Here is a 10,942-nt window from a genome sequence, read left to right on the forward strand (position 1 = left end):
AAAAAAAAAAAAAAAAAAAAAAAAAAAGTTTAAAAGCAACATGATTAATGTTATCTGTGATGATGTCCCAAGCACTCAATTCAGTTGCAAATAAGCAATGGTCAGACTCAAGTTCTGACCTCCTGGTGTGGGGGAAGTAGCTTTGAGAATCAACAAAGGAATTATTAACTCTCAGGAAAATTACTGGAGGCTATGTCTCCAAGTTAACTATGCTGGCTAATAAAGATTTCTAGCCATCATTTTAGTTGGAATCATGCTTTCTAAAAGATTCAAGATCTATATCTACTTGACGAACCAATCTTTCAGGCAGCCATAGCGCTCCATCTTCATTTTGTGAGAAGACACAAACAAAGCCTCTCCCCCATATTAAACGTGTCTGGACCATTCCATGTGCTAGTGGATCTCGCCATTTAACCATGGCATATGAACTGGAAGTTCGTGGATGCCAGTAGTGATCTACAGCAGACTGACCTTTAGCATCAATCTGCAAAAAACTTAAAACAAGACAAAAGCGAGATGTGCTTTTGGTGACTTTGGAGGATATAATTCCCCTTTTTCTGTTTTTACAAGCCAATTTTTCAGAGTGTGGTATGCTTGTTCAACAACTCCTTGTCCCATTGGGTTATAAGGAATTCCAGTTTTATGTTCAATACCAAATTCCTTACAAAATGATATAAATTTTTTGCCAGTATAGGCTGGTCTATTATCTGTCTTAATGATTTTAAGTGATCCCATAGCATTAAAGGCTTGTAAACAATGATCAATTACATTTGTAGAGGCTTCTCCCATAGGTAGAGAAGCAAAAAGGAATCCTGAACAAGTGTCAATACAAACATGTACATATTTCAACTTTCCAAATTCTGCATAATGAGTTATATCCATCTGCCAAACATGATTAGGTGTAAGGCCTTGTGAATTAACCCCTAAGTGCAGAACTGGAGATAATGTAAGGCAGTTAGAGCATTGTTTTACAATCATTCTTGCCTGCTCCTTAGTGATCTTATGTTGGAACCTTAAGGCATGGCTAGAAAGACGAAATTTATCATGATCACATCTAGTCAATGCAACAGGATCTGAAACTAAGGCTTCTCCTATTAGATCTCTGTCAATGCAATCATTGCCTGCAGCTAAAGGTCTAGGAAGACCAGAATGAGCTCGTATATGACCAATATAAAACGGATTTTTTCGAGCAAGAATGACGTTTTGCAATTGCAAAAAGAGATCCTACTGCCGTATTAAAATTAAATGTACCACAAGTTTCTAATAAAGGAACAGACTGGGCCACATATAAAGTATCAGTAAAAAGATTAAAAGTGTCATTCACAGTCTGAAAAACATTCAGTACCACAGTCAGTTCTGCTAACAGAGCTGAGAGGCCAGGGTTCTCTACGACTTCCTGTTGATTATTCATAAGATATTCAGCTCATCCTTTAGTGGAGCCATCAGTAAAAAAATCAAAAGAGCATTACACAGAGGCTATAAAGATATATTAGGAAATATTATATTAGGTACATTTAAAAATTTTATCAACCTATCTTGAGGATAATGATTACGTATAGTTCCTTTAAATCCTATCTGAGTAAGCAACCAATCTGTACTATGCTGCTTCAGCCAGGTATCTTGATCTACAGTAAAAGGCTGAATAATGGTGTCTGGCTCTTTGCCAAAATAAGTCAGTGCCTGCTTCCTTTCAAGTACAATCATATGGGCTATTGCCTTGTGATATGGTAGGATATTACATTTAGGAGATCTCCTTGAATGTGTCCACATAAGAGGAGCTCTTTGCCACAACAATGCTGTAGGCACATGAGTTGTATTAAAAATCAACAAGTGTAAGGACAAAGAATAATCAAGTAACAAATTGTTTTTCTTTTCTTTTTTTTTTTTAAAGATTTATTTATTATTATAAATGAGTACACTGTAGCTGTCTTCAGACACCAGAAGAGGGCATCAGATTTCATTATGGGTGGTTGTGAGCCACCATGTGGTTGCTGGGATTTGAACTCATGACCTTTAGAAGAGCAGACAGTGCTCTTACCCGCTGAGCCATCTCACCAGACCACAAATTGTTTATCAATAGCTCTTTTTACTTGCTGTAAGGCCAGTAATACCTTTTTTTTCCTTGTTGTTGTTTTGTTTTTTTTGAGGCAGGGTTTCTCTATATAGCCCTGGCTGTCCTGGGACTTACTCAGTAGATCAGGCTGGCCTCGAACTCAGAAATCCTCCTGTCTCTGCCTCCCAAATGCTGGGGTTAAAGGCATGCACTACCACTGCCCAGCTAGCAATCCTTGAGTTAAAGATCTAGGGGAGGTAGGATCAAGACTCCCTTTAAGAATATCAAATAAACATTTCAATTCCCCCATAGTAAGCTTTGAATAGGGGCAAAGTCAATTGATATCTCCTAACAATTTTTGAAAATCATTTAAGGTTTTTAAACTGTCCCTGTGATTAACTATCTTCTGGGGAAAAACGGCTTGATCCGTAAGTCTAAAGCCCAAATAATTATAAGGATCCTGAGTTGGTACCTTTTCTGGAGCTATTTGCAGTCCTTTATTAGCTAAAGCATGTTGTAAATCCATATAGCATAAAAGCAAGTCCTGAGGATCTTCTCCTGCTAATAAGACATCGTCTGTGTACTGGACGATATATATCATTGGCCATTGCTGTCTTACAGGCTCAATGGCTTGTGCCACAAACTTTTGACATAAAGTAGGGCTATTAGCCAGGGCTATTAGCCATGCCCTGAGGAAGAACTGTCCATTGATATCTTTTCATAGGTTCCTTAAAGTTAATAGAAGGAACAATGAAAGCAAATCTCACAATCCTCAGGGTGCAAAGGAATAGTAAAGAAACAATCTTTCAAATCTACTACTATTTTATAATATCCTTTAGGAATAGCTACTGGAGATGGAAGCCCAGGTTGAAAAGCTCCTATAGGTACCATGGTTTCATTAACCTTTCTTAGATCTTGTAACAATCCATTTGCCAGGTTTTTTCTTGATAACAAATATTGGAGTATTCCAAGGAGACTGAGATTCTCTTAGATGCCCTGCCTCTAACTGCTCTTGTACTAGCAGAGAAGTGGCTTCTACCTTTTCTTTAGGTAAGGACCACTGATCAACCCACACTGGAATATTATTAAGCCATTGAATTTTATCAGCATGGGATACAGGCAAGATAGTGACCATTATGGAAAATACCCCAAGCCTCTAGTGTTAGAGTGAGGCTTAGGACCTTCAAATGTCTTAATACCTTGTCCTTCCTTTCCTAGCCCCTGTCCAGACAAAAATCCTTGCCCTAGCATCTGCTTAATCACTGCTTCACTAGGACTACACAATATAAGACCAATCTGTGACAAGAGATTTCTTCCCCAAAGGGTAACAGGCAAATTTGACATAACATAAGGCTGAATTTGTCCTGAATTGCCCTCCTTATCTCTCCAGGTTAAAAATTTAGAGCTTTCTTTTGGGTTATTGGCATAACCAATCCCTTGGAGGTGAGTAAGCTATCAGACAAAGGCCAAGTTGAAGGCTACTCTTGCTCTCTAATAATTGTTACATCAGCTCCAGTATTTATTAATCATTCAAAGCTTTTTCCTCCAATTTTTAATTTAAGGTTGGGTCTCTTACTTTTAATAGATTGAACCCAGTACACATCAGAGGAACCAAAGGCACTCTGTTCTCTCTCACTTTTGACAAATCTGGAAGGTATCAGATACAAAGGAACTAAAATAAGTTGAGCAATTCTTTGGTTAGCTGGTACAGTTATAATACCATGAGGGGAAGCAGCCATGATTTTAATTTCTCCCTCATAGTCATTATCTATAACACCTGGATAAATCTGCAGTGCCTTACAATCGAACTGCTTCCTATAAGAAATCCCCAAGTTTCTGTGGGTAAAGGTCCAAAGACACCGGTAGGCAGAGTTTGAACTCTCATTTCTGGGGTTAATTCTGCATATTTGGTGGAACAGAGAGGTCCAGTCCTGTACTTCCTGGGTTGCCCTGATAAGTTTAAAGAGGGATTTCCTTGGCTGGACAGCAGCTTCAATCAAACCAAGCTACATACTTCTGAGATGCATTAGGGCAGAGTAAATATTCCTATCCCTAATTGGAGAGTGCTGTTGGAAACACCAGACTCAATCCCTAGTGAACTGAATATAGTCTATAAAAGTAGTTACCACCCAGGGGGGTATAGATCCACTATGAGAATACAATAATAGTGAGCTGAAAAACAATCACTCCTCAGTGCCAGTCATTTAGGAAATACAGGGACACTGATGGTTTTTTGTTTCCTTTTTTTTTTTTAAAATTTATTTATTTTATTTTATGTGTATGAGTACACTGTAGCTGTACAGATGGTCATGAGCCATCATGTGTGTAGCTGCTGGGAACTGGACTCAGGACCTCTGGCAGCCAAGTATGCTTCAGCCCCACTCGCTCCGGTGTAATTCACAGTAGCTGTCTTCAGGCGTACCAAAAGAGCGCGTCTGATCTCATTACAGGGGGTTGTGAGCCACCATGTGGTTGCTGGGATTTGAACTCAGGACCTTTGGAAGAGCAGTCAGTGCTCTTATCGCTGGCCATCTTGCCAGCCCTCCAGTTCTTTGTTTTCAAATGTACTAGTTACTCTATGAGAGGAAAGGAAACTAAAAAACAAAACCAGGGTTTTTGTTTGGTAAAGGTGTAGGAAGAAATCACAAATAGAAGGGAAGGGAAGATGCAGGAGCAATCTTCTAAGGGTAGACTGAAATGAGAAAGGGAAAAACATGTGCAGTTAGATATTGTACAGTATTCTTACCTTTAGGAGGCAGAGACAGACGCCTCAAACCCAGGCCAGTCCATGTTCTTTGGGAGAGGAAAATGATACAGAAAGTATAAACAGGAAAAACAAACAAGCAAAACCCAAACCAGTGATGTAGAATAAGAACAGAGCAGGGCCAACCTGGCCACTAAATTGATTTTGGTCATTTAAACAGTAGGGAAATGTGGAGAGGAGAGAAGTGGATGGACAAAAGGATCTGAAAACTACATGCTAGACTCAGACTGCAGTTTCTTGGCTGTTTGCCTGATTCTCAGAAGACTGTCTCACCACAAGGAGTCCTTCAGTTCTCACCTCTTAAGTTTTCCTTTGAGATACATTACGGATGGCCGGTGTTGCACAGGCGGGAGCTTAGATGCTGTTCACACTTTTTTTTTCTTTAAGATGTATTTATTATATTTATATGAGTACACTGTAGCTGCTTTTAGATATAACAGAAGAAGGCAACAGATCCTATTACAGATGGTTGTAAGCCACCATGTGGTTGCTGGGAATTGAACTCAGGACCTTTGGAAGAGCAGTCCATACTCTTAACCCCTGAGCCATCTCTCCAGCCTACTGCTCACACTTCTGGGTGGTTCTTCAGGATTGGTTGCAAATGCTGGCGCTGCTCCTGTGTGAACCGTTTTACTCTCCAGAACACTGCTGAAAGCCTGTGGGAAACTTCTCTTTCAGAAGTTTGCTCCCACCAGGCTGGCTGCCTTTCTTTCTCTCTCTCTCTCTCTCTCTTTCTTTCTTTCTTTCTTTCTTTCTTTCTTTCTTTCTTTCTTTCTCTATTTCTTTCTTTCTCTCTTTCTTTTTTAAAGATTTATTTATTTATTTTATGTGTATGATGACACTGTAGCTGTACAAATGGCCATGAGCCATCATGTAGCTGCTGGGAATTGAGCTCCGGACCCGCTTGCACCAGCCTCGTTTGCTCCAGCATAATACACTGTAACTGTCTTCGGACGCCCCAGAAGAGGGTGTCAGATCTCATCACTGATGGTTGTTAGCTACCATGTGGTCGCTGTGATCCGAACTCAGGATCTTTGGAACAGCAGTCACTGCTCTTACCCGCTGAGCCATCTTGCCAACCCTCCCACCAGGTTTTCAGTTTTTGAAATCCTACAGTTGTGACTCAAGGTTTGTTCACCTCAGTCTAGCAGTAATATTCTGGCCAGGTTTCTACCTATAGTCCAGCAACACTCATTCTGTATTCCTGAGAGTGTGTCATGGATGGCTTTAGACTACTGAGACCATTTAAGCAGGAGTCTTCTGTGAAATGGCATCTCATTGCTGTTCTTCACTAAGTACCAAGTACTGAGAAGAGAGGTTTTTTTTGTGGTATCTATTGCTGCCATATTGGATATAGCTGTTCATTCAGCACTTTAGAATTTCTGTTACTAGGGACTGGGGTACTAACTCAGTTGGCAAAGTACTTTCGTGGGGACCTGCTGTCAATTCCAGAACTCAGAAATGGGTAAAGTTTGTTGTACTTGTAATCCTAGCACTGTTCAAATAGAGACAGACCTATCTTTGGGGCTCACTGGATATCCCCAACTTTACTTGTCAAGTTCTAGGCTAGTGATGGACTTTGCCTCAGGAAAAGGTAGATGGTGTCTGAGAACAACAGGTATGCATGTGTACCCCTACCCCCAATATGTGTGCAAAGAATGTCTGTTGACATTTTTGAGTCAGATGGCTTTTCTTGTTTTTTGTGTCTCTGTATGGGTATCTCAGAGACAGGGTTTCTCTGTAGAGCCCTGGCTGTCCTGGAACTCACTCTGTAGATCAGGCTGGCCTCGAACTCAGAAATCCACCTGTCTCTGCCTCCCAAGTGCTGGGATTAAAGGCATGTGCCACCACTGCCCGGCAGATATCTCTTTCAATATTATTTGGGATCTTATTGAACAGTCTACTTTTGAAGATTCAAATCCCTGTACAACTGTGAAGAGAAAACATACTGCTCTAACAACAACAATAACAACAACAGCAACAACAACAACATTAAACCTTACAGAAGATAGAGAACATGCGTAAAATCCATTAAAGCCATCTGCCATATCATCAGTGACTGTAAACTGAAAATGGAATAGCTAGAGTAGAATATACTATGAAGTTAAGAATTACTTAAAGCAGGGAAACACATGAGTGAGATCAGAGGAGCCAGAGATTGGGAAAAACAGAGGAACAAGTTGAAGGAGAGGAACAAGAAGTTGAGAAGAACATTTGAGGGCAAGAAAAAAGCAAGAGGGGGCTGGCGACATGGCTCAGCAGGTAAGAGCACTGACTGCTCTTCCAAAGGTCCTGAGTTCGGATCCCAGCAACCACATGGTGGCTCACAACCACCTGTAATGAGATCTGATGCCCTCTTCTGGTGTGTATGAAGACAGCTACAGTGAATTACGCTGGAGTGAGCGGGGCCAGAGCACAGGGTCAGAGCAAGTGGTGCTGGACCAAGTGGGACTGGCAGAGGTCCTGAGTTCAGTTCCCAGCAGCCACACACATGATAGCTCATGGTCATCTGTACAGCTACAATGTACTCATACACATAAAATAAATAAAATAAATCTTAAAAAAAAAAAGAAAAAAGCAAGATTAACAAAAATAAAAATGTGAGGGTTTCTTAAGAAGGAAAACATTGGGGGCTGGAGAGGTAGCTCAGTGGTTAAGAACACTGACTATTCTAGAGGTCCTGAGTTCAATTCCCAGGAACCACATGGTGGCTCACAACCATCTGTAATGAGATCGTTTGCCCTCTTCTGGTGTGTCTGAAGAGAGTGACAGTGTACTCACATACATAAAATAAATAAATCTTAAAAAAACAAAAAGTAAAAAGTTAAAACAGTGAGGTAAATGTAAGAAAAGGAATAAAAGATAATACAGAAAAGTATTTAAAAAGTAAAATCAAAATATTTCTAAGAATGGAGGATTGAGAGGAGGAGACAGAGGACAAGAAAGATAAGAAATGAGGAAAAGACAAAATACTGCGCAGTAGTGAAAACTTAAGTTAGATGTATGTGTAAATGGGAATAGCAAAACCAAAAAGGTTTTGAAAACATAACATAATGTAAAACTATTGCTGAAAAGTATAGTAAGAAGAAAGAAGGGGAATCCCAAAGATCAAAAAGAAGAAAATGGTGGTATGTTAGAGTGCTTCCTTTTAGTTCCTAGAAACTTCATATAGGGTAGATAGGGCCAGTTGAACTCTGAATTCTTATCCTTCCTGCAGTTTATGCTATTGCTGAACCTGTATTGGACAAGTATATAATGCCTTCCAAAAGTATCTTCACTTCTTTTATTACCAGGGTTCTCCATTATGTACGATTGTTAATGGTTTGCAGTCTGCGGTCTAGGCAGGTTTTTCACCCTCTAGGGATACTCTAGCTCATATTCCCTATGGTGACTAATGTTTAGTTGGAGGATGTCTTCCTAGTGTTTCAGGAATATAGGAAGCAATCAGAGCATTCATTATAGGTAAAGAACCAATCATTGTGTTTTAGGGTTACTAAGTTACATTATAGGTTGCTATAGTAGAACACCATGACCAAAACAACTTGGGGAGGAAAGGGCTTATTTGGTTTATACTTTCATACTGTTGTTCATCATCAAAAGAAGTCAGGATAGAAACTCAAATGGGGGGGGGGAGAATGGAGGGGGCTGGCGAGATAGCTCAGCGGGTAAGAGCACTGACTGCTGTTCCGAAGGTCCTGAGTTCAGATCCAAGCAACCACATGGTGGCTCACAACCACCTGTAATGAGATCTGATGCCCTCTTCTGGTGCATCTGAATACAGCTACAGTGAATTAAGCCAGAGCAAGCGGGGCTGGAGGGAGCTGGGCTGGAGCAAGTGGGGTCCTGAGTTCAATTTCCAGCAGCCACATGATGGCTCACAGCCATCTGTATAGCTACAGTGTACTCGTACACACAAATAAATAAATAAATATTAAAAAATTAAAAAAAAAAAAGAAACTCAAACAGGGAAGGAAACTAGAGACAGGAGTTGATACAGAGGCCATGGCGAAGTGTGGCTTAATAGCTTGTTCTCCATGGCTTGCCCAGCCTGCTTTCTTATAGAACCCAGGACCTCCTGCCCAGGGGTAGCCCCACCTACAATGGGCTATGGCTTCCCATATCAGTTACTAAGAAAATGCCCTACTAGCTTGCTTATAGTCCAGTTTTATGGAGGCATTTCTCAATTGTCTTCCTCTTTTCCAGTGACTCTAGCTTGAGTCAAGTTTTCCCAAAATTTACGAGTAAGGATTGTGCTTTGAAAACCTCCTATTTACCTAGTTGAAGTGTTGTAGATGTGAGTATTAGGTACAATCTTGTAAGTCAGAGTTCTTGGACTCTTTAGCAGTTAATAGTAGTTAGCTTTAGAATTTAGAACTTTCTTGGCCTCAGCCTCATGATTTTGGGAAAGTGTGAGTTGCTAGGAATCCAACAACTATATATCTTTGAGGATGCTTATAGTTTGTCTGATATAATTTTGAAGAAAATCCCAATGTAAGTGAAGTAGGCTTTACTTTTTAATGTGTCATTGAGACTGGCTAGACATTTGTTTTTCACTTACACTGTTTATCATTATTTTCTGAAAGTAATGAAATTCATACTTTTAGGAGATACTCGTTAAGGTTTGTAATAAATGCATGTATTATAACATTTAGAACCATATGTATTAATTATTTGTGTATGTGACAGGCATCTCAGAGTTATGTTGACGAATGTTCTATGGACGGACTTAGGACGAGAATTCAGAAAGACCCTGCTTAGAAATGATGCTAATTTATGTGATACCAGCAAGGTGCAATCAGACTCATTGCCTTCGACATCTGTTGACAGCATAGAGACATGTCAAAGATTAGATCCTCTTCACCAAAGCCTTAATTTATCTGAAAGGTACGTTACTTAGTATTGATTTTGTTCCATACTTTTGATTTTACTACATATGAAATAATAAATCCAATATTCTTTAAAATAAGATTGTTGGAGATGATAGTAAAGATGAGTGCATACAAGTGTGTTCCACTATAGCGCAAACCTTAGAGGTTTCCATATGGCTTTCGATTAGATGATGCTTCTGACAAGGGATTAAAATGCTCTTTGTTCCATTTAACTTACTTTATGGTTGGTTAATGTATATACTTTAGGATTTATGATATAAAACATATGTATGCATATTTGAATATATGTGCATATTAATGTTTGTTTTTTATCTTTTACCTTTTACTTAAATTTTTTAAATTTCCATATGCATGATGTTTACTTCATTTCCCCCTTTCTTTTACTCCCTCCAAACACTTTCAGGTTCTACCTACTCCCTCTCAAATTCATGGCTTCTTTTCTTTAATCATTATTGCTGCAAATATACATACATACATATATACATGCATATACATATATGTAATATATTTATGGATACATATAGAAATACAACAAGCTGAGTCCTTTTAGTGTACTTGCATGGATATGTTTTTAGGGCTGACCACTTTGTATTGGATAACCAATTAGAGAGCTCTGTTGACTCTTTCAGCAGTCATTCATCACCTAGGAGCGAGGACCTCCTCCATGTTGGCATGTCACCTGAGTGTCATTGTTCAGATTATTTAGGGTTCGGAACCTGTGTTGGGATTGTCTTACTGACACTTCCCTGTCATCTGTAGAAGGTGCTGTCTTGTAGCAGAAGTTGATTCTCTGGCTCTTACAGCACTTCTGCTTCCCCTTCTGGGATGTTCTTGAGCCTTAGGTGGAGGGATTGTGTTGTGATGGATCAGCTGGGGCTGAGTACTCGATGGCCAGCTGCTCTCTGCATTCTGACTATTTTTGGCTTTCTGTAATGGCCTCTGTCTGCTGTAAAAAGAAGGTTCTTTGATGAGCAATGAGACTCACACATATCTGTAAGGGTATGAAGGTAAGAGATTATAATAGTTTGGGGAAGTGACAGTAGTAAGTTCCATGACTTAACCAGCCGTAGGTGGTTGCCTAGGTTTATAGTTTCAGGCATGACTTCCCTCTTGTTGAATAAGTTTTAAGTCCAGTGAGGTGGCTGTTGTTTACTCTCAAGATGTGCCACTACTGCACCCGTGGGGAAGACATGCCATGCTGGTCATTGCTGTGCTTCACAGGTTTGACATCCGGGT

The 10,942-nt window shown here is 39.8% G+C and overlaps 1 protein-coding gene across 3 annotated transcripts in view; it reads left to right on the top strand.

The window, feature by feature from the left end:
• Senp7 (SUMO specific peptidase 7) overlaps nt 1-10,942 on the top strand; it is a 120,778-nt gene that overhangs the window by 31,232 nt on the left and 78,604 nt on the right. The window contains exons 1-2 of one of the 3 annotated variants that reach the window (XM_031364084.1): nt 9,089-9,308; nt 9,504-9,701. The exons of 1 other annotated variant lie outside the window; for it this stretch is intronic. In XM_031364084.1, the coding sequence (XP_031219944.1) occupies nt 9,211-9,308; nt 9,504-9,701 (296 nt within the window). In that variant the 5' untranslated portion in view covers nt 9,089-9,210. Of the gene's footprint in view, nt 1-9,088; nt 9,309-9,503; nt 9,702-10,942 lie in introns of those variants that run through there. One more of the 3 variants, XM_031364083.1, reaches the window with a different exon arrangement.

This window comes from Mastomys coucha, unplaced genomic scaffold (assembly GCF_008632895.1).
Source record: "Mastomys coucha isolate ucsf_1 unplaced genomic scaffold, UCSF_Mcou_1 pScaffold12, whole genome shotgun sequence".
NCBI lineage: Eukaryota > Metazoa > Chordata > Mammalia > Rodentia > Muridae > Mastomys > Mastomys coucha.